The 25,487-nt window shown below is 32.5% G+C and overlaps 1 protein-coding gene across 1 annotated transcript; it reads right to left on the bottom strand.

The window, feature by feature from the left end:
• Positions 1-687: 687 nt before the first annotated feature.
• LOC126709950 (uncharacterized) lies at positions 688-12,364 on the bottom strand. The gene is made up of 11 exons (XM_050410329.1): positions 12,320-12,364; positions 11,862-12,023; positions 10,891-11,512; positions 9,254-9,403; positions 8,353-8,430; positions 7,991-8,077; positions 7,653-7,721; positions 7,314-7,427; positions 6,162-6,479; positions 2,605-3,035; positions 688-1,412 (listed from the first exon to the last, which is right to left on the bottom strand). The coding sequence occupies exons 2-11, from the start codon at positions 11,937-11,939 to the stop codon at positions 801-803; spliced, it is 2,559 nt and encodes an 852-aa protein (XP_050266286.1). The 5' UTR covers positions 11,940-12,023; positions 12,320-12,364; the 3' UTR covers positions 688-800.
• Positions 12,365-25,487: the final 13,123 nt, after the last annotated feature.

Consider the following 25,487-nt stretch of genomic DNA (forward strand, 5'->3'; position numbering starts at 1 on the left):
TAGCCCGGTTCATTTATAGTCCCATGTCTAACTAGGTCAGGGAGATTGCTTAAAAAGATGAGATGGAATTACATGTTAAAGCATCAACATAGTTGTTTAGACAATGACTAATTAATTTAAGGATAAAATTTAGCTATAAAATTGGTTGAATTGCTTCAAGCTCACTTAATAAAATAAATATTACTACATATTTTAAAAATCTAACCGTTAAATTGCGTGTTCTTTAATCTCTTAATACACGTCAAATTTTGTGTTAATCGGATATTATTTATTGTATGATCTATAAACTTATATTTTATGCATAGTTTTAACTTACAAAAACTTGCAATATAAAAAATTTATTGATGATATAGCTAGTAATCTTTAATTTTCTGGAAATTTTGCAAGCATAGAAGATGTAATACAATAGTAGCTAGATTTGTCATGATTCACTTCTAATAAAAAGATATTGAGTAAAGTTGTAGCCTTTTGTAGCTAAACTTTGTCTTTAATCCAACAAATTTAAATGATAATACCAACTCTATAAAACTTTATTTCCCACAAACTATATATACTTAAAGTTGAACCCAAAACATTCAAATTCATAATGATAATAAAAAATAAAAGATTCAGACAAATTGAACTCCCAACGATAAATTGTGTTTAAACAACTTAACCAAGAAGGTAGATAATTTTCAATTCACCCAAATAAATATGTTTTTCTTTATTGAAATAGAATACACAATACAAGTTCAGCATAAATATTATTGGAGAAAGTGTATCAATCAGACTCTTGAAGAAGATAGGTATGTAAATACTAGTTAATCTTCCAAAAGCCAGTGAGGAATATTAACCCTGTATTTACGTTGTAGCTCATTCTTGAAGGTAGCCCACACCAAATGAAAGTAGAGTGGAAACACTGCCATAGAAGACACGGTCACCAATGCGTAGGTCACTATATACGAGGTGGAAGACACAAATTTTAGTTGATCCCTAAAGATGAAGAAATGTCCGGTTGTGAAGGACACCAAGGTAGAAGCTATGGAAATGTAGAATGCTGTTAAACCCAGCAAAAGCTTCCGTGGTAAGGCGTGGCGGAAATCTCTTTCTCTACACCCAGATGTGGGAATTGCAAGGAACATGACAACTGCTATGAGTGAAGAATAGAAGGACACAAAGGATGAGCCAGCATAAATTTTGGATGCCTTATCGTAAGCCTCGTTTTTAATAGCATCAGGTAAGTTGGTTGCGGTGGAAAAGGTACTTGTGACAAAGAGACCTGCTACAACTGAGCATGCATTCGATGTGTTGTTTAGCCAGCTCCCTCCCTTTCCAACAAGATCTTGGTGGTTTTTAGTGAAGATCTCCTCTGGGGTTTGGCTATTATCGTTGTCAAGAAAATGGAAGTTTCTTTGCAATGATTTCTGTATATACTGCATGCATTTCGAAGTAGAAAGATAAGGTTATACTTCATATCTATTTCCAATGGAGAGGACCTAATGCATTCTGTTACTACATAAATGGTCGTATACATTAACCTTATTCCAAGCATGGTGCAAAGTATAAACTGAGGAAAGCATTAGTTTCTTTCTAAAAGCAAGGTCCAATCGGTGACCCCATTGTAACAATTTGTACTAGTTTCAGATATGCTGATCTGATCGAGTAATGGGTTGATAATTCATCCAAGATAAACAAGCTTTTTTGTGTGTGCGTGTAACAAAAATCAAGTGCTGAGAAATAGTTTGTCTCATACTCCTCACAGTATTCTGTAAACCTAGTTAAGATTTAACATAAGAAAAGGCTAAATTATTAAAAATTTTATAATATAACATCTACAAACTTATGAAGCAATGAATATATGATTTATGAATTTTAAAAAACATAATAAATTAATATCAAATTTACTTATCTTTTTATTAATTAGTTACACATCAATTTGTAAAAATTTTAATATATCTAGCATTACTTTAAATATTATGAGAGTGATGTTAAAACTATTATAAATTTTACTATATAATACTTACAAATTAACATGATGCCAATTACAAAAACGTATAAAAAAATGCTAAATATACTACGAGTTTTACTGTATAAAACTTACAAACTAATATAATAATGAATATAATTGATGAACTTCAACCACCTCTTAAATGGATTTTTTAAAGAAGACCCTTAAATGAAGGTTTGAATTTTTTTTCTACGATTAGTGATACATTGATTTATAAGTTCAATGTAGTAAAATTTATAGTACCCATAACACTGCAGAAAAGTAATTATTTATTAAGATTGTCACATTAGTTTGTAAAGGAAATTTTAAGTCTTTACAAATGTGAAAGTTGGATTTAAAAAGCATAATAAATGGATAACATTGGCAAACTGATGTAATAATAAATATAATTTGTGAATTTGTAAAAATAATAAATGAAATGCCTAAATTAATTTTTTTGTTATTTTAGACAAATTAGTTTATAAAAATTATGTATTTGTAAAATTTTTAGCATCCCTAATATCACTAATTTATAAATATTTTATAGTAATTTTATTATTTTCCAATATATAATATAGGAGTCTTGGAATCAATGATAAATAAAAGTCCTCTCTCACTTGGCCATTATGAGATCTTACCTCGTACCATTTGATTTCCCATTGCATTTGGGATAAGGCTCCAGGAACTGGCCAATTAAAATTTGTGCTCTTTGCGGCAAGATGCAATGCACTATTCCCCTTATTATCCACTTCACAAAATACACTTTTTTTAATAATTTTCTCTTCCTTGAGCGAGAGTAGGAGCTTATATACACAAGGTTGCTTATGCTCCGCCGTCAATAGCACTATGTTCTTTTGGTGTTTATCCATGTCATACATGGCCATGGGATATTTCCTGAGGGTTGTCTCAACCATTTCAGTAACTCCATTCCAAGCTGCAACTAGTATGGGTGTTAGCTCTGACAGATTAATGTCTTCCTCCTCTACGCTTTTTGCCTTTGACTGATCACTGTTATCCAAACCTTGCACGGGCATCATAGGTTTTAAGCTTTTATCAAGCTCTTCAATATCTACAAAAACAAAATTGAATTGAAATTGAGAGAATCTCTTTAGAACATAGTAATAAACACTCAAAGATAATATACATATACATATACGTGTATATATATATATATATATAAACTCACACACTTAAAAGGTTTAGAAGCAAGATTAAAAATGAATTCTCAATGAAACTGATTACTAAAGAAAGATTATGAAGACTAAAAAATGTGCTAGAGTTTTGGTGTGATGAATATTAGAGAAAGCAAGAAAGTTTTTGTGATAATAGTAGCTAAATTTCTCTCTCCAGAAAATTATTTGGATTCGAGGCATGTAGTGGATATTTATAAGCTCAAATTACAATTGTTTCGATTTGTAAAGGTCCTATAGCTTTCTAGACAATTGGGTGGAACCATTTTGAGGTTTGTAAAGGGTTCTATAGCTTTCTAGAGATTGAACCTTTTTTAGGCTTATTTATGGACAAATAAATTTTTGGAGCACTTTTCATACTTTTGCAAATGCATATGCATTCCATACACATTGACAACATTGTTTTTCCAACGTCAAATGGACTTATCTTACTCATTTTAAATCAAACTTATGTCAAACTTATGTTTATTTTGAAATCTGGGATGCCTATGTTCCAATGAAGCAAGGTCCACTCAAAAAAAAAGTATAATTAAAAGATATGGTCAATTGAGTGAGCAACTATCATTTTTCACCATCGCCTATTAAGCAGTTTTGAGCATTGTTGATTTGTGATTCCTTTCGAAATATATCAAGAATACCTCAGTCACGCATGGGTGACAATTGCAATCTCCTCTTTGGGCATAGATTTAAGATTAATAACAGGTACAAAATTAGGTATTTATATTTGACGTTCTTTTGACTATACTAGCAACTAAAAGTGGAGTCAAAAGTCTTAAAATAAGAACTATTTTGCAAATTAATAAATTTTAGTCCAAACACATGTAAATGTAAATTTTAGTCCAAGCAAGCAAAGATAGAAATATGGATTCAACGAAAGGTGTATACCGTATAGATGAGAATTTGGGTCTATCTCCCCTGCAAGGGATAATGGTTTGGAATATCCATCCTTTCTACACGGAAAAAAAAAAAAAAGAAGTAGCTATATCCCATCCACAAGGGATATAATAATTTTGGAATAATTATCCCTCCCGCAACCAATAAAGGAGCATTACTTCCTACAATAGATTTTGGAGGCCACCCATTGGGTAGGAATTTATGCCAATGAGAAGACTACTCGTCATGTGAGAATTTATGTCAAGAAAAGGTCATTCACTATGTAAGAACTAAGAAGTTACACCAAAAAAGACCACTCACTATACAATAATTTCATCATGAAAAAGACCACTCAGAGCATCTACACTAAAAAAGGACCACTCGCTATACAAGTTTACTTCACAAAAATGGAGATTTGCTACACAAGATTTTACGACAGAAGATACCTGCTCCTGCGTGAGAATTTACTTCAGAAAGAGGCCACCCAAAGGAAATTACAACGAAAAAGACCTACTCACCCTATATCCATCATTGATCCTCATAACAATGTGGATTCTTATCATCATTTATAACTTTTTTTTAGATGAATCATCATTTATAACTAGAGTAATGTTATAGACACAACAATTTACATAACAATTTTCACAGTAGTTGGATTTACAAAGTTTTATTAATTTCTATAACAATTTTCACAGTGGTTCAATTTATATAATTTTATTAGTTCTTGTTTAGACTCATCAATGATATCATTTTATTATTTACCAATAATTACATGTCAGTTATGAAATATTTGTAGCCCTAGATTTATAACTAATGGTGCTGGACTTGTGATGGACTGAGTTAGATTATGGGCTTTGCGTTGCCAAGATGATACATCAAGTGGGCTAGATTCCAGGCCACAGTCGTAATCCATTGGCTCTAAAGGCCTACTATGCGCGAATCCTTAGGCCCATGCCCTGCGGGCTTTCTCACAAGGCAACCCATCCACTACTAAACCGTGGTCCAAGTTGGCCTTGCCCATAATTGAGGGTTTAGAAACGACACCACTACACGTGTTATCTACTTATCTCCTAGATTTTGGTTACTTTAAGGTGATTATTGGTTTATTTATTATACTATAATAATGTAAATATTATATTGTAAATTAAATAAATGTGTACAATATGTATTTTTAAAAAGTGTACAATATTGTATACATTTGTTTAATTTCAATGTAAATCTTATATTGTTAGTATATTGTAAACTAAGATTTTTCCTTTATTTTATGTTATGTAATGATTAAATATGTACTTATAATCTTATATGTGTGTATCTCTTGTTTCCTCTTGTCGTTAACTTTCTCATCCTTTCATAGTCTCATACATGGTTAACTTTCTCATCCCTTCATAGTCTCATTCATATTTCTTATGTAACATTTTTTTTTTTTACAACTTAAAAAAAAAGGGTCTTGCAAGTGAAGTTATTGTTCCTGACCAGTTTAAACACGACTCAAGCATAACGTGAGAGTCTCTGAGTAATGGTAGAGTTTACCACTATTCTAACTCACAACTCCCAAACTCCTAAACTACTTCCGCATATGATAGATTAGAATTTAATTGTGGACACTACAACATTCATGATTTTATTTTTTTAATCCCAATATTAAAAGTGAATTTTATAATTTTCCTACATTCTTCAAGTTCTTTGTTGGAGTTTTAAGGATAATGTCTTTCCATTAAATCAAAATGGCTAATACTTTTTTTTTTTCTAACGACAATTACCTTTTATACACGTGGTTTAGCTCTAATTCTATTTACCAACTTGTGGTTCGAAAAATTATTATATTTTATTCACATAAGTTTTTTATTTTATTTTTTTGTTGGTGAATTTAATACATGCCTGTGATAATGAGATCGCTATTCCATTTAAATAAGTTTACTTTTCAAATAACGTAATTGGAAGATTATATTATTATCAATTTTTGGCTTTTTAATTAAGAAATTAAATATTAGTTATGTAAAGTCGTAAATTATAATTATTTAATTAAATCATATTAAGTAAATAATTCGAACGTGATAAAATATACAAATTAATAAATAAATTGTGTAATTGACTATCTCTTGAAAAATATTAAGGTTGAATTAGATGATTACCTTTTCCACGCTCTTCATTTAAGTTGGCAAGTAGAGTGCGCTGATACTTCTCAGTTAAACCGAGTTCAGTTTCTATGACACCATAAGGGTTACCCTCATCATCTTTTTGAGATTTTGCATGATCAGGTACCATTGGATAGAGGGACGAAAACGAAGGTATGTCTTTTGAAAATTGATACATTGAAGTGTTCGAAAATGAAGGTATGTCTTTTGAAAATTGATACATTGAAGTGTTCTTCAAAAGTTTGTTCATGATCCGAATAGACCATTCATTCCTCACCTTCATCGTCCTTACCTTCCTTACCGTCTCCGGAGCTCCTGAAGATCCATACCACCACTAAGTTACCAATTAAATCTGATATATACTCACAGATGTTTTTTAAGTAATTGAATAAGGAAAATACTGAAGTTATTACTAATTTTATAATAATAAATTTACAAGCTAATATAACAATGAACATAGTTTTTTTTTTTTTTTTGAGGGGGAACAATGAATGTAGTTGATATGACATCAACAACAATTATAATAAATTTTAGAATTACCTTTTTAATTTATGCTTAAAAAATGATATGCCATTTTTGTAGTAAAACTTATGTACTAAATTTTGTAATAATTGGAGCATTACAATAAGTCTAGAGTTACAAGATGGACAGACTTAGTAGTGTTTACTAAGGTTATATGCAATTGCACATAGTGAAATTTTCTCTCTAGTCAAGCAAAGAATTTTTTGTGTGAAAAATGAATTCCACAACAACCTAGAGTAACAAATTGTTAATGGTGAATATTTATAATAATGTTGGTAGACCTATGTGAAAATCAATAATAGTATGACAACTACTAAATTTGTCGTGAAATCTATTATGTACATACATAGCTGGCATTACTCAAAGGAAACATATATAACAGAGAATAATGGACCGCCTATAAGGGATTAAGATCAAATGCAATACGTAAGGCATTGCACTTGATGCAATTGTTATGAATTACTGAGATTTAAAGTTGCAAATCATTAAATTAAAAAAAAAAAATGAAAAAAACAATAAAAGAGTAAAAGTAAAAAAAAAAAAAAAAAAAGAGTAAAAAATTATCGTAAGAGGGAGGGATTGATTGCATGATGCAATTGCACTAGATATCAATCCATTTATAAATACCGAGTATTATGAGCACTGCCTTGCAGACAACTTTTACAAGCGAAAAGCAGGTTCTGTAATTAGGTGGAAGTTGTAATCGATGCCCCTCATGAACTCGATAGGGTGATGGGTGTCCTGCAGCACAAAATTAAGAATGAGAATAAATTGATCAGTACTAATCCATTTAATAATATCATTCTCTTGAATAGACCAATAGCAACAAGCTCAAGTCAAATCACTGAAATTGTGAATTGTATTTGTGTGCTAGCTTCTCAAACAATTAGCGAACATTTTTTTTTCCTTATAAGTTATAACATATATATAACGGTGTCAACATTAATCTCTCGCTTTGAAATCTACCTTCTTGGGTAACATCGGGTCCAGGGTTCTCTATATCAGCTTTCTTCCTTGTGCATTTTCTAAAGATTGCTGAAAAATGAAAAAGAGCTTAGTTATAAAGTATATCTCAATCAAAGTGTCATTTATTGGTAAATAGGTGGATATATACAAAAAGGAAAATTATTAGATATTCTCAAAGTATAATAACATAATACTCTCTCCATTCGCATGAATAATAATTTTTATTATGAATTTAATTATTGAAATTTATTATTATATTATTATATGAGGGGAGGAAGTTTCATATTATTGTACTCTTAGTATATTAAGCTTACGAAGACAATAAAACAAAAATATACATGGCACGGCCTCAAATACAAGTTTTACAAACTCAAAGCAGGCTGTGTAATTAGGTGGAAATTGCTCCCATAGAGCCCCGTTGGATCCTGTACAAAAGACAATTAATCAATATGAATCCGTCGTTTATAATCATTGTCTTGGCCAATAACAATAGAAGCTCTAGTCATGACATCAATTTTTTTCCCTTTGCTTTTATCTCTAACTACTTGAACACACTTTTCCTCTAAAATAAAAAAATTAAATTAAATAAAATTAAAAAAAAACTACTTGAACATACTAATGCTAGTTTATCTTCTTTTCTTTTCTTTTTTGGTTAACACATTGTGATGTGTTTGTGAACATTTCTCGCTTTGGCACATACCTCCGTGGATAGCTTTTGATCTTAAATTCTTCTTTTCTGCTTCGCTAATTAGTTCCTGTTCCCCTATTCCGACAATTGCTGAAATGAAAGCAGCTAGGTCACAAACCACATCGTAAATGAATTTTTGATGCCACAAGATGATGAAGATATATAGATCGGGTCACATACCACATGGAAACAGAGTATAATCTTCCGTACTCTTCTTGTTGCACTATTATTTGGTGATTTCTTTTATAGGAGATTGTTAATCATACGTGAAATTTTTTGCCTTCGATAGAGAAAATGAAGAACAATTAAAATATATGACTCACTCTAACATCAATGTATTTGTCCTTGCACCAGTTCATTCCACTCTTCATAAGCATGAATGTAAGATAACGATATTTTTGTTGCAGAAAACCTTGACAGATCTGAGATCTCCTAAGTATACCTAATTTTAAATTGCCAACCTAACATTTTATCGATATTGCCTTACTAACCATTGTGCTATATGTTATATTCATAGCTTAAATTGTTTACTTAACAAACCCAATTTTATTTCTTATTAAAATAAGAAGCAACTATTCCACTAAACAAGAATTCATAACCTCTTTTAAATCCATCCAAGCTCTTTGTGCCTTCCAAACACAATTAATAATGGATACGGACATATAGTAATGGTTAATTGGAAATAACTGTATCTAAAATTTTTGCAGAAGTTGAGTTCTGGAAGAGTTGATAATTTAATTCAGTGACAGTGTCATAGTGTGACACTAATCATTTTTTTCTTTAAATTGATTTGAAATACAATATTAAAAGTGGGAGTGGGTAGGAGCTAATTAAAAGAAAGACATAATAGTGATTTGATGTTTATTTACTTGAGATACTCTTATCAATCTTAAAAAATTTACAGTACACTCACAGTGATAAATGATTTCTTCAAACCATCCAAGATGGCTGCCACTTTTGAAGGCGGAAGGCTTATGTGCTAGGAGATGGAGAGGGCTTATGCCTTTATTATTCGTAAAATCTACCAGCTCTTCATACAAATCAAGTATTTTGCAGGACAACTCTGCCAAGCACAATAACCAAACGTGACTTAATAATTCTTTTATCTGATTCCAAATAATAATAATAATAATTAACAACAGCGTAAATATTGCACAACTTGCCAATTTTCATAAACTGTTTGTTAAATTTATTTGAAAGATTAATAATCCACTTCTATGCTATCAAAAACAAAAATAATAATTTACTTCCAAATTTCAAACAAAACCCAAGTAGCTGATGAATAAAACAGTAAAATATATATATATATATATATATATATATATGTGTGTGTATAAAATAAAACTATTGAGTAGTGTAATATTCTAACAACTCTTATTGAATTACATTTTCTTCTTATAACTTCCATATTTGCAAAATCTGTCTACTCTATCAAAATTTTAACTTTTTTTATATTAAAATTATGAACTAAAGATAATAGAATGGATCAAATAATAAATAACATATGATTAACACAAAAATTTGCACGCAGTGTATTAAGAATATAGAAAACATATAATCCAACAACGAATTTTCAAAATATTAATCTATTTAAAAATCATTAGATTATATAATATTTTTAAAGTTACAATAAATATAACTTTGTCCTAATATATATATATATATATATATATATATATTACACTTCTTAATATCTTATTTTTGGATATGCATTTTGACAAATCTCTACATGCATTACATTTTATGATGAAAAGAGATCAATAACTACTTCTGTTTAAATTTTAGGATTTTTGTTTTTATATTTTAAAATTATATACTAAATATTGATTTATTAATTGAATAGATAATAGCTAGTTAACACAAAATTTGATATGAGTATAAAGCTAACAAAAGAGTATAATTTAACAATCATATTTTTAAAAATATTAATCTAATAAAAAATGATGGACAAAATTTAGCTACAAAAGCGGTTGTAACTTAATGCTACAACCTTACTCAATAAAATAAAAATTACTCTATATTTTGAAAATCCAACTGTTGAATTATATATTCTTTACACTGTTAATATGCATATTAAATTTTGTGTTAATTGAATACTATTTACTATATGTTCTATAAGCTTATATTTTATTCATAATTTTAAATTACAAAAAATTGCAATTTAAACAATTTATTGATGATATTACTATTAATCTTTAACTTTCTAGAAGTTTTTCAAGTACAAAAAATATATAAAGAAGATGAAATTCAATGATAGATTTGTTAAAATTTACTTTCAATAAAAAAATATTGAATAAAGTTGTAGTTTTAGGTTATAACCAATTTTGTAATTAAATTTTATGCAAAAATGATGAAGTAGTGGTAATATTTACAAAAAATTTAAAAAAAAAAAAAAAAAAAAAAAACCAAGTACTTAACTTGATCATATATATATATATATATATATATATATATATACACACACACACACACAAGCGTGTGTGTTGCTTAAGTCTTAAAGCATTAAAATGCTTATTATTATTATTTTTTTAAAAGCATCAAAATGCTCACCATAGTGTTCTTCAGCGATAACACAGTGGAGAATGGTGTCACCATTTCTTCTTATACAGTAGTGTTCTTTAGGGCCGCATTCAGAATGGAGGTAAAGGAAAGCGTCTTTGTGACCATGAAGTGCTGCTACGAAGAGAGGGGACTCACCTTCATTGTTATAAGTATTTATCATTGATTTTGAGATGCCAATGATGCAGCGACATAGCGACACACTCCCCACTGATGCTGCAATGTGGAGAAGATTATTTCCTTTCTTGTTTTTCCTTCTTAAAGCACTTGCTATGCGTAAACTTTCCTGAGGTAATAGTTGTAGAAGTTGTTCAAAAATATCATCTCGGTCATCAGAGGTTGCTAGGTGGAATACCGTGTCCAAGGAATTGGTGATTGGGACTGTAGTTAAAAACATTTCGTTATGACATATGTCAAGGACATCTCCCCATTGACCTTTGACGGCACTCGGATACAAACTTTTATAACCTTTGAAGTCTTTCAATTCGGGGTGGATAATGAAATCTTCGCATTGTGTGTACTGTTTATCTATCCAACCTGAATGAACTTCAATATCTACCCGGTTTTCATCAACCCTTACCCAGTGTAAAAAGTCTTTCATCGACTCCGAACACTGAAGGTGAAAATGGAAAAAGAAATTAGGATTACCGTCGTGGAGCCAGTTTGCAACAATGGATTTCTTTGTACCATCATTTTATACTAAAAATGATCAGTCTCCTACTAAATCAACACCCTATATTTTATAATAAAAAAAATAATAATAACTTTTTTGGCTGAGAGAGATTTTCATTAGCTCGAAATGCTAAATCATTATGTATGGCTAGATCTGATTGTAGCTATGCAGTTTGGTTATAAGAGGCTCCTGCGTTTCTGCAGGAAAGTCTCTCTAATGATGTTATTAATCCAGCTGGTTAATGATATATTTTGAAGCTTTCTATCAAAAAATTTATGCATCCGAGTACCTTAAGAGGCGAGGGCAGCGACGATATTTTTATTTCTGTTTCCATCATGTCTTTTGTTGTCGCAGGAGCCTCCAGCATTTCTATTTTTGAAGCCACTTTAACACATTCAACGGCAATCCTCCCAGGATTCAATGAGACCAATCCTGATAGATTAGGGTTCACCTGCAATCAAGAAGACAATAATGTCAATCTCTAATAGTATAATTGGGAAAGCAACATAAATTACATTCTTAATTGATTTTATTTAAATTAGTTTTCATGTTAGTCTTTTAGTAGACTAAATGATTTCTATTACATTATATTTCTAGTTTGTTTAGAAGTCTTACAAGTCTTCTTACTCATTATAAGAAATTTTACAAATTAAGCCACCTAGAAACCATCAATGTAATAATTTGAGAGAGCACATATTACTTTGGATCAATATTTCTAGCCACTTACAGAAAGACGGTTCTACTTACAAGAAAAAATGTCTCTACACACTTGATATATACCTAATAGTTTATTTAGTGCATCATATGTTGGTGATTTGAGCAACTATTTATAATGAAATTTGAGATTGTGCAGTAAAACCGGGTCCACCAAAGACTTGGAGTTTAATTAAATTTATATTCCATTTCATTTCCCCTAATGAGTGTTCTCTCTCCAAATCCATCGTCTTTTGAACAAGAATTTAAACCTTTTACTTTTCCAAAATAGTAAAAAGAAAAAGAAAAAACAAAGAACTAGAACCTAAATGAGAGAGAGATTCTCATAAAAATAAAATAAAGGGGAAGGAAGAACACGTGATATGAATAGGGGTCATACTTTAAAGTAAAGAATTGATATCTGAGAAATGAATAGGCAGCTAGAGTACTATACACCATACAGTACCGATGGGGCCATATCTGGCCTACTTTAATAAATTTGAAGTACGACAACTATAAGTCAGATTTTTAATAATTTAATAATATTTATATAACATTTATTTTAACTTTTCATATTATAGTTTTTTAATTTAAAATCTATATATTCTTGCTTTTTTTATATACAAAATTACTAACTAGTAACTAAAGGCCATTTCACATTTGTATTTCAGTTTTTCTAACATCTCTCTTTTGAATGATAATAAGACTAATTCACATCCTCTTGTTATATAATGGAATTTAAGTAGGATTTTATCAATTTTAATTTTGAAAAAAAAAATTATGCAAAAGCAACTTTAACAAAGTTTGGAAAAAAAAATTCAATATTCTATATATCAAAATCATTAAATTTTATAATTGAAAAAAATTTATAACTATTTTTTATATTATCTTTAAGTTGCATTATTTCATTATCTCTTAACTTATTCTCTATTCGAAATATCTTCATCTAAATTTTCTGCTATAAATTTTATATTGCTAGTAACCAATTTTTTTTAGATATTCTAATAAATATATATTTTTTAGTATTTTAAAAAAAAAATTGTATCAAGAATCAAGATTAGTATTTTCTATAAAAATGATAAATTATAAAATACTTATAAATAAAAACAATACTATTTACAATATAAATTTATTAAATGACAAGTACAAAAGCTTATTTTTCCTTTCTTTCTCATGTCATGGCTTATACTCTTCGCTCTCTCTTTTAATTTATTCAAGTCATCACGGAACACGACAACTGGACTTGTTTGTGATGTATAGACTGATCATGTGTGTCATGATGTGGTGCGCTTAATTTGTTTCTAGTTCAAAAGGGGACCAGATTGATATTAGTCATATATACGTCTTCTTTTTTGGAAATTGACGAATCATTAATGAGGCTTAAAAAACAACAACAGGTTCAAAACAAAGCCTTTTTAAGTACATTCCGTTGAGTTTCTCCTCATAAACATTAAGCAAGTTCACAGGCGGACTATCAAAAGACTTAGATCTAAATCCTAACTAGCTCCCATTCTTGAAAGGCTGTCCGCATACCATTTAGTTTCACGATAATAGTGCTTAAAATGAATCCAATAAAAGCAGGAAACCAACTGCCTGCAATCATCCAAAATAGGAGAAACCACATTATTCACATAAGTTGAGTTACCTAAGACAATCATCAATAGTTTTTGCATCAACTTCAACTTCTAGAGAAAACAGGATTAGACTACAACACATAATTAATCCATCCTGGAGGCCCACAATTCAGCAACAAAATTATTAGTAATTCCAATTTTCCTAGAAAACCCCGCTACCCAGTGACCATTCTCATCTCTGATAATGCCTCCATACACAGCTAGACCAGGATTGCCAATAGCTGACCCATTCGTGTTTAGCTTCACCCACCCCATTCGAGGCCTTTCCCATACTTATATATGTATATGACTTATGAGTCTGAAAGGAGACTTGGAATTGAATCATTTTTCTTCATTATTTTTGGGGAGTTTAAGGAGTTATGAGTAGACCACTTTTGATTTGAACCACTAAGATTTGCTTTCCTACAATGAACTACCTTAAGGTTGGCTTTGACGTATTGTATTTGGAGAACGTAATGGTCAAACTATAAACTGTTTCAGTAAGTAAAAACCTGATGATAAGAGATGTGCATAGTTGAGAGTAAAAGTCTTCTGGATGTCCGATAATGGGTGCAACCTTCTAGGCAATCCAGCTCCTAATGACACTATAGCCTAACTATATTTTTCTCAAATTTCAACAAGAGTGAACATGAAGACTGCATACATTCGATAAAATAGTCACATATTCAAAAAAGTTTGGGTATCCTCATTTGATTAAAAAAAAAAAAAAAAGCCAAACCTAAATCATTATTAGTGACCAATACTAACTGTTAAATATTAGCATAGAGATGTGTTATATCATGTTGTGTATGCTAGAGTAGATGCGGAAGAGGAAGCATAGAGGAGGAACATTGAGAACACGAGGGTTACGTGGTTCAACCTTACAGCCTACATCCACGAAGGAATCCCTTAAGGGCTACATCTTTATTATCTGAGAGTGTAGTACAATAACCTCCTGTGTTACAATGAACCCTAATATGAATATATATAGGCGACTAAACCCTAAACTATTAGTACAAGCAGGAATGGGCTTGGGCCTATTACATTGAGCTAATATGTCTAATATATATCTCTAACACCCTCCCTCAAACTCAAGGCGGAAGCTCGATGAAGACTTGAGGTTGGATAAGTATGAGAAGATCACTTGGAGATGCCTTAAAGAATGCCTTTGAAGAAACCACAATGAAGAATGTGCCAATTGTCCAATTTCGGAGTTTCAAATGAAGAAACGGAGGCCAAAATCGGAATCTACGCGAAAAACTGAGTAAGATAGGCCCTTTTGGAAATTTTGACTTTTGGTCAAAGGTCAACACAAAAGTCAAAGTCAACTGGTCCAGAGTCAAAGTCAACAGTCAAAGTGCTCACGGGTCAGATCCGGGTGGTTCGGGTCGGGTCGGTCCGGGTCAACGGTCAGCTAGGTGACATGGTGCTGACGAGACGACACTGCTGACGTGACTGATGACGTGTCACTGACGTGTACTAGGGCTTGCGTGTCTGATGATGTGTCATGCTGATGTGGAGTGATGTCGTCATCAGGTGACAGCAGCATCAGTTTAGGCGCGTGGCTGTTCCATCGGCGCGTGGAGGAGAAGCTAGAAACTAGGGAGGCGCGTGGTGGCGCGTGTAATGTCGGATGAGGGCCGGAATCTCAGGTTCTGTAGATCGGTGGACGAGGAGGCCGTCATGGCGGCGCGTGTACCAAGAACACGATCTAGAAGTCAGGAATATGAGGCGGCGCGTGTGAGTGTTCCAAGTAGCTGTTGTCGGCGCGTGGGGGCGCGTGCAGCTACCGTTGGAGGTCGGGTTTCTGGGTTTTGGTCGCGATATGCCGTGGAGCATGTATGTCTTGTTGGTTTCATCAGGCGAAGGCTTGATGTGCATATATCTGATAAGTTAAGTCCCAGCTTTGCTTGAGTTTGTGGATCTTGGACACAGCACTGCGCCACGGTGGCTGCGAGATGCCATGGATTCTAGATCCAGCAGAGAAACATGTGTGATTTCAAATGGTGGTATGCACGTGAGAATCTTCTTTGCTTGCTAGAGATGTTTTGTTTGATGCCAAGAACGAAGTTTGGCTCTGATACCATGTTAAGAATATAAAGTGTGAGAAAGACTGAATAGTCTGTATATTGATGTGTTATATCATGTTGTGTATGTTAGAGTAGATGCGGAAGAGGAAGCATAGAGGAGGAACATTGAGAACACGAGAGTTACGTGGTTCAGCCTTACGGCCTACATCCACGGAGGAATCCCTTAAGGGCTACATCTTTATTATCTGAGAGTGTAGTACAATAACCTCCTGTGTTACAATGAACCCTAACATGAGTATATATAGGCTACTAAACCCTAGACTACTAGTACAAGCAGGAATGAGCTTGGGCCTATTACATTGAGCTAATATATCTAATATATATCTCTAACACTAACCATGTCAACATTATAGAAATTAGTGATTATAAAAGCTCTCTCTCTCTCTCTCTCTCTCTCTCTCTCATACACACACACACAAATGGTTTCCCTCTTTGTCTACGCCTCTCTAAGCCAACCTAGGAAATATGGATACTTCATTTAGGGTGACATACCCGTATCATACCCATCTCAGACCACTATCGTACCAATCATTTCAAGTTATAATTTTTCAAAAATTACTCGAGTTGCTGTGTAGTAACATTTCTTGTGTAATGAACTACTTCAACAAGGAAAAACCGTGGCTAGCATGGGCTCTTTGTCATCTTTTGAACAAGAATTTAGCTTTTTCTCTTGTCTGTACCACACCCAAAAAAAATTAAAAAAATTGCTCGAGTTACTGTGCAGTAACATTTCTTGTGTAACAAACTACTTCAACAGGGAAAAACCGTGGCTAGCATGGGCTCTTTGTCATCCTTTGAACAAGAATTTAGCTTTTTCTTTAGTCTATATCACACCCAAAAAAAAAAAAAGGGTAGAACCTTACCTTAAAAAAAAGTGTGAGAGGGCCAGAGGGGGACAAAAAGAAAAAAAAGAAAACAAGGAATATGTTAGCTTAAATGGGAACACACGCGATGCTAATGGTGCACAGTTTAAGAAAAGAATATAGGCTAATTAATGAGTTCTACCTGTACGTACCTTTACCCCCCAAAACTAATAGAAGGCAATGACTTGTGTAAGTATTCTTTAGTCAAATAACCCTTTCCTAAAAGCATTCATTCTTAGTAGAGCCATGATTTGACTTTATGGAAACAAAATTTTATACACAAGTATATATGCATATGTACTTGAACATATATATAGATTGTTTGAGATGAATATAAAATATAAAAAGTCATTTGGGTGGGTATATATTAATGAAGCCAAAAAAATTTTGCGATTAAGTCAAAATTTCAATTATGAATGAAAAGCTTTATTTGTTATGATTATCCTTCTTCTTCTTCTTTTTTAATACTTATTACACAAATTTGATGAATTAATAAAATTATACATAAAGAATTTTTTTTTTTCCTTTTTTAAAACTCTAACTTAATTTGTCAATTTCCCTATTTTCCTTTAATTTTTATAATATGTTTTCAACCTTAAAACACTGATAAAATATGAAACAGTTTCTTTCTTTTTTGAATGCGTTTTTTGATATTAAAAATTAGTGTATTGATATTGATTATAAGTATAATAAAATTTTAACATATGAACGAGAAATACATTAAAGAAATTTAAAAAAAAATAAAAAATAAAAAATAAAAATCTAATTATAATTGTGGAAGGAGCAAAAGTTGTCAGATATACCTATAAGCCTTTTTTTTTTTTTTTAATTCCCCCCCCCCCCCCCCCCTTTGCAGCCCTCACCTCTCAGCCTCACCCCTCAACTCCTATCTCTGCTTATGTTCCTCAACATTTTTATCATGAGTTTGAATCTTCTATCTCACATATTGTACTAGGAGAGATTTCTTTTATCTTAGAGAGAATGAGGTTTAACGTAGAAGAACTCAATTATTCAATAATTAAATTCACAATCTGAAATTTTCCAAAAGTTAAATTCTCATGCCCTTATATAAAATATATGGATAATATCTCCTCCCATTTAAATAATTCAGTTTCCTCTAATTTTTAGCCACAAGTGACATTATTTGATATATATTTGTGGTTTAGAGCATTCCTATCAAATTATGCAAAAAATCTATATTCGGTCCATTCAGTCTTATTCAATTTTATTCAATCCACTTTGGTTCTATTTAGTCCTATCTGGTCTTGTTCTATCCACTTTGGTCCTATTCAATACACTTTGATCCATTCTGGTCCTATTCGGTCCAATTTAGTCCTATTCGTTCCAATTTGGTTTTATTCTGTCATATTCAATCTATTTGATCGTATTCAGTCCACTTCGGTTCTATTCAGTCCACTTTGATTCTATTCGGTCCCATTCGTTACTATTTGGTCCAATTTGGTCCTATTCAGTCCACTTTGGTCCTATTCGGTCCAAATTGTTTCTATTCGATCTATTCTATCCACTTCAGTCCAATTTGGTCCTCTTATTCAGTCCATTATGTCCATTTTGGTCTTATTCGGTTCACTTCAGTCCTATTCAGAACATTCTCCCTATTTGGTCCACTTTCATCCTATTCGATCTATTTTAGTCCTATTTTGTCAACTTCAATCCATTCGGTTCAATTTAATCCAATTTTATCCATTTTGGTATACTTTGGTCTATTTTGGTCTACTTTGGCCCATTTTGATCCACTTCGGTCCATTTTTGTGCACTTACATAATGACAAAAGACAGGTTTGAGTTGAGTAAACATATTCTAAATCCAAAATTATAATATGCTCGGAACTTCTTCTCAAAAAATAAAATAAAATAAAATAGAAAGAAGAAAAAGAAGAAAGAAATGTAGGCTTCCTTTAATTAAGGGATGTCACTCTCCTTATTGATTTATTCACTAATGCATTGTTACAAATTATAGTTGAAATGAAATTGGTATTGTTGAAATGAGGGAGAGCTACTGAGTTGGTCTTCAAAATGATTGGAGCATTTCGTCAAACATGTGTAAGCTCCAAATGGCTTTACTTGCATACTAATTTACAGTCAAAAAGGGGGAAATTGTATCAGTATTCAGTCAAAGAAACACTGAAAAGTCTAAAATACATGCCTGGAATAAGATGGCTGGGCAGGTAACACTTTTATAAATTAGACCCTGAACAGATCTTCTCCAAGATCAAGTCTTATCTCTGCCAGAATTTTTTATTTTATTTTGGTTAATAGGGATTTTAATTTTCAAGCTCATAATATCACTGGTTGGGCCGTGTTTTGTAATTGGAATGGGCTTCTCTTCAGCTTCTCTTTTGCCTTCAATCTATGTAATTATTCATCAAAAAAAAAAAAAAATCATGGATTAGACTGGTGTTCAAAATAAGGCTACTGTCGGTCTTTTAGTGTTCTTTACTTCAGTAACTTTAGTTTGACGACTTTAGTTTCGAACTCCCAAGTCATATTATTAAACCACTTTTGCTAAGATTTTTGTTTGAGTGGACAACTGCTTTAATTAGTGTCACTTCATGGTCTAATTTTAATTTGGTCATAGATTATGTTGGGCTCTAAGGATTTAGATCTAAATGTTTTAGAACTTCAATATGTAATATTGGCAAATCATGATCAAAACTTAGAGTCTAGATTTAGACTGCTCATAGTATGTTTATTGTGAAGTTAGAATCGAGTAATTGCAGAAAATTACTGTTCACTTTCTGCAAGGCTCAATCGATCGAAAATTAGACTCGATCGATCGAAGCTCGTGCAGAATGTTTTTATACAAAATTTTCCAACTCAGCCCAAGCCTATATGACGTGTAGGGTTTTATGTTTTGCTTTAAGTATAAAAGAAAAAACTCTAGCCACGTTTTCAGGTTGTTGATGCAGTGTGTGTGAATCTCTTGTGAGATCTAGAGGTGTTTGCCTTCATACACACTTAGGGTTATTAAAATCAAGATTGATGTCAAGAACTTGGTCATCGCTTCAGTTGCTGCATAAAGAACTTAAAGAAAAACACAAGTGGAAGTACTTGTGGTAGCTGTGAATCCAAGAAGGAAGTAGTCCATGGACTCGGAGCTGTCACATGGCCGTGGTAATAAGTTTTCTACTCGAGGTTGCAATAGAATGTTAATGGTCTAAGTCGTTATTGTAAAACTTCAATTCTTTCATAGTGGATCTGTTTTACCTTGAGGATAGCTAGGTTAAATCCTCCCCAGGTTTTTTACCGGTTTGGTTTTCCTGTATTATCATATCGTTGTGTTCTTTATTTTCCGCATTGTTTACATGATATGATATACTTGTGTTAATCTAGTTTTGAATAATTTACCTAAGTAATCACTTGGCTAAATATCTAGGTTAATCAACTTGTGTTTTAAGGGGTCTAAAAACGGACAAGTGATATCGGAGCGGGTTAGCTCTAGTATTTAGATCCTTTGATCTAAGAGTTGATCTTTGACCCCTGTTGTCATGGAACACGGTCACTCTCTTGTGATCCCACCTCATTTTGATGGGAACAATTATGCCTACTAGAAAGTAAGGATGAAAACATTCCTGAAATTTATTGATGAGAGAGTCTGGAATTCCACTAAATACGAATGGGAAAAGTCCACTACTCCAATTAGCGAGTGGCAAACTTCTGAGAAAGAAGCAGTCACTTTTAATAGCAAAGTTATGAATGCTATTTATAATACTGTTTCTATGGAGGAATTCAAGAGAATCTCTAATGTGGAGGTTGCTCATACTACATGGAATATTCTCCAAACTGTGCATGAATGCACAAAGGCAGTTAAGATTAACAATTGCAGCAGTTAACTACTAGGTTTGAAAGTATTAGAATGTCTAATGATGAATGTTTTGATGAATTCTATGCTAAACTGAATGATATTGTTAACTCTGCTTATAATTTGGGTGAAATCTATGATCAACCCAAGATTGTTAGGAAAATACTTAGATCTTTGACTGAGGACTTCAGACCCAAAGTGACTGTCATAACTGAAAGCAAGGATATGGACTTCATCCCTGTTGATAAACTTGTAGGATCTCTCCAGTCCTATGAGTTAGACCTATCCAAGGAAAACAAATCCAAATCAATGACTCTCAAGTCAGTTGATGATGTTAATGGGAATGGATTTGATGATGAACTCTCTACTACAGAGATTGCATATCTTACCAAGAATTTTAGAAACTTTCTTAGGAACAACAACATAAGGGTAAGAGGTAAAAACAATGCTGAACCTAGAAATTTTAGGAGGAATGATCCCACTAAAGTAAACAATACTGAAAAATCTAAAGAGAAAGTAAGTCACACCTCTAATAATTTTATGGGTCAACAATGTTTTGGCTGTCAAGGGTATGATCATGTAAATCAGAATGTCCTACATTTTTGATATCAAATGGTAAGGTTATAGCTGTAACCCTTAGTGATGATGAAGTTTCTGATCATAAGTCTGGTAGTGATGAGGATGAAAACTTCATTGCTTTCACAGCTACTGTTGTAGTTGATGAAAGTGTTGTGGCTAATGAGAACCCTTCTAATGGAGAACTCTCTGAGAATGATGATTTGCAAGAAGCCTATAATAAGCTTTGTAAGGTTGCTACAAAGGATGCTATGAATGTTGATTTAGGTTTATAGAAAATTGCTTCTTTTAAACTTGATAAGAAAAATTTTTTCTTGAAATTGTTTGATGCTAATGAATTGCTTGATAAGGTGAAGACTGAGAACATGTTATTGCTTGATAAAGTTAAAAATTTGGAACTTGAATTATCTGTTGCTAGAGAACAAAAAATAGGTCTGCTAGTTCCAAACTTGAACACATGTTGAGTATTCAGAAGTCTCCCTTAAACAAAACTGGTCTAGGTTTTGAAGATAGCATCTTTGTGCCTAAGACTCATTCCACAAACTTTGTTTTTTCTTTTAAGCCTTCCATGAGTGAGATTATCAAATCAGTAGAAGTTACACCACTTAGGAAGATTATGGTTGATCTTAAAGAGTCTAAGTTTAAGAATTCCACCCTTCCTAAGGATAAGTTGCATGCTAGACCTGCATGGGTTTGTCATTTTTGTGGAATGTCTAGGCACATTTGTCCAAACTATTTCAAGTTGCAAGCTGTTAAGCGAGCAAATAAGTCAAAAATACCTGTACCTTAAGCACAATATCCCATGGTACTTATTGGTGAGTTGGTAAAGGTTTTAAACTTTTATTCCAATCTTGGAGTTGCTCATCATTCTAATATGAATAATAACTCCAATGCAAAAGTTGCATCTAAATGCAAAAGTTGCATCTAAAAAGTTTTAGATGCAAAAGGCTCGACCTAATTGAGTCTTTCTGACATGTTCCTTGTGCTTCATCTTTCTATTCTTTGTGACCATTCTTCTTTGTTGTTTTTTGTTTTCTTTGTTTCTAGGATTTGCATTGCATAACATTTATGCATTTCATGCTAGGCTGTTTTTGTTATTATTTTCAAAAATAAAAAATAAAAAACAAAAAAAAAGGAGGAAAAGGAAAGAAAAATGTGTTTTACATTATTTTTCTTGGATTTGAAATCAAGGTTGGTCATATTATCTTTACATAACATGTTTATGTACTTTGTTTAGTTTGGATGAGCTTATTTTATTGCACTTTATTAGTTTGAGCTTTGTAGTGCATGTTGTGTGGGAGTTGTTTATAGTTTTTTATCACATGATCTTGATTTTGAAGTCACATGCTTTTGATTGTAAGGACTAAAAAATCCTAAGAGAAAGGCATAAATAACCATCTCACCACTGTTTACTAGCCAATCATGAACACCTTAGTGCATATCATATGATTTTGTACTCGAGAAAATGTAGCACATGTACAAAAAGAACATAAGGTGTAGCCTCGGCTTAAAATAAAATTCAAATTGAAATAAAAATTGGTGTGTACATTATCTGGACTATCTTAATAAGTTTCAAATCAAATAAAATTGGTGTGTACATTATGAGGCAAATCAAAAAACTTACATGATTGCAAGCTTATTTTCTAGGAGATGTGGGAGTTATATGATACAACTCTTTAGGTGATAGTCACTTTCAAACTTATGTGATGAATTTTGTAGAAATTGTGATTGATCACTATTTACTTATCACCTCACATGTATCTCAAGCTATTCTAGTTGCACACACTACACAAGTTACTATTTGCTAAACTTAGTACATTATATTGTGTGTGATCTTGTTATGGCCATCTAAAATTAAAAGTTCCTTGATTTTAATGCAAAATGTGTTTAAAGTTTGAGATTTGAGGACAAATTGATTGATAATCTTGTTTTTGGAAGATCTAGGTTAAATTCAAGGGTTTTTGAAAAACTTTTCATCTCATACCCATGCACTCCATTCATAAAACATTGTGCTTTGAGGAGTTTCTACATTAAAATGCTCTGTTTTTCAAAAAATTGATTTTTCCAGATTTTTGATCGATTGATCCTGTTGTTCGACCGATTGAAATTGCGATAAAAAACTTGGTTTGAATCTACCTGGCTCGATCACTGCTCAATTGATGTTGGATTGATCGAATGTGATTTTCGATCGATCGAATCTATTTTTCGACCAATCAAAAATCGGTTAATGAGTTTTTAAAAAAGGTTTTTCTCTCACATGTTCATCACACTGTTCATACCTTTTTCAAAAGTTCTTTGACTTCTCTTGCTTGACCGATCCAATCTTAGCATTTTTTTGCTGTTTTTTTCCTAAATTCTCTCAAGGTTTTTATCTTCTTGTGCCGGTAAGACATTTCTACCCCTTCTTTTTCATTTTATTCACATATTTCATGCATTTTTCATGCATTTTAGGTGTAATTTTCGGACTTAATGATTTTTGGGGTTTTTGATTTTTGAGTTAGTTTCTGTCCAAATTGATCAATGGGTTTTTGTTCTAAGATGATGTAAACATGTTTCCATTGCTTTAATTCGATTAATTTGGTGATTTGAGATCAATTTGAAATTCTAGGGCTTGAAACTACACGAATTTGGGGATTTTGTTCAATTGGACTTAATTTGGTAAAATTGACTTGTGAAATTGATTGATTATGTCATTATATGATGATTTCTATCCAGTGTAATGATCAATTACTCAATTTGGTTAAATTTTTGAAAGTGGGTTTTCAAAATTTGGGGTTTTTTGTTATAAACTCTATGTTCAAGTCAATTCTTGGTTTTTAAAGTATAATTGGATTGTTCTCAATGCATTAGAGTATGCATCATTTGTTTATTCTGTTCATGCATCATATAGAGTCATATTTTCTATTTTTTTTTTCTCTCTAACCTTGTCTGATGCAGTATGCCTTTGGTTTTCTTTGGTTTCTTTTCTGTCTATTCTTTCCAACCCTTAGCATCATGGTTAGGAAGACTAGAGCCCATAGGACATCTACCTCCTCTTCTACTCCAACCTTTGATTGCGATAGGTTTCAAACTAAGAAAAACCAAGAAACCTATAAGAAGCTGAACATCTTTAGATCAGTTTGGGCTGAGAGGAAGGTAGTGTTAGATGAGCTAGATCCGAAAATTAGGAGGAACTTTGAGCATAGGGGCAAATTACCTTTGTTGGATATTGATCATCCTCCTCTGGCTACCTTGATTAGAGAGTTCTACTCGAACCGCTCTGTCCACTCCAATGATTCCAACACTCAGTTTGTGAAGAGTTGGATATGGGGTGAAAAGTACGTCATTACTCCTTCGATAGTGGTCTCTGCTTTTAGGGTGCCTAAGGTATAGCAGCTTGTGTACCCTTATGATGATCCCCCTCCTCTTGATGACATTATGTCATATCTCACTGGTACTTCCATTTAGTGGAGTACTGATCCTCAGATTACTTCTCATGAGTTGATCGAGATTTATTAATTTTTTTTCCCGGATTTCCTATCATTCCATTTGGCCCATCTCACTTGCACACCATTCCTATAGAGAGATGTGCATTTTAATATACCCTTGTGACAGATGCTTCTATGAGTTTTCCCACTCTTTTCATTCATTCCTTGGTTGAGGTTCATAGAAGTAGTTTTACTGCAGATGGTCTTTTCTTCCCTATTTTTATTCATCGGATTTTGTTACATCTAGGATTAGATGAATTTCCTGCATCTGAGCCCGTACATATTATAGCTCCCATAGATGCCACCTTCCTTCGGTAGAGAGCTACTCAGATGAGAGCTAGCTCTAAACGTCCTTGTGTTGAGTCCTCTTCAAGTGTTGCACCTCCTCCTCCTTCTTCTTCAAGTGATCCCACAGCTGAGGAGTATGTTGATCCGATGGCCGTTGTTGATCCTCCACCTTCTACTTCGGGTGATTCTAGTATTTGGAGTATGTTGGACACTGTTATGACCGTTCAGGCGGCTCATGGTTAGATTTGGTGGATGTACTCACAGAGCTTCAGGCCCTGCGTGCGGATTTGGCGAGCTTTAGGCGGACACCTCCACTGCCTCCTTTTGATGATAAGTCTTGATTGCCCTTTGGCAATTCGTCACAAAAAGGGGGAGAGTACATATGGATGGAGATAGGGGGAGATTTTTGAGTTTTTGGAGCTTTGGAGCTTTAGATTGTATCTAGGTGCTTCATCTTGTATTTATTTTTCTTGGCTCATGATGTATTTGTCTTGATGTATTTATTT

The sequence above is a fragment of the Quercus robur genome, chromosome 12 (assembly GCF_932294415.1).
Source record: "Quercus robur chromosome 12, dhQueRobu3.1, whole genome shotgun sequence".
Lineage (NCBI taxonomy): Eukaryota > Viridiplantae > Streptophyta > Magnoliopsida > Fagales > Fagaceae > Quercus > Quercus robur.

Bases quoted from the DNA above. Each gene is read 5' to 3' on its own strand.
- LOC126709950 (XM_050410329.1), bottom strand. From the start codon at position 11,939: ATGCTGGAGGCTCCTGCGACAACAAAAGACATGATGGAAACAGAAATA. The intron at 8,431-9,253 runs GTGAGTGTACTG...CTTTCATTTCAG, and splicing joins TGAAGAAATCATTTATCACT to CAATTGTCGGAATAGGGGAA. The intron at 3,036-6,161 runs GTAATCATCTAA...TTGTTTTTGTAG, and splicing joins AAATGAAGAGCGTGGAAAAG to ATATTGAAGAGCTTGATAAA.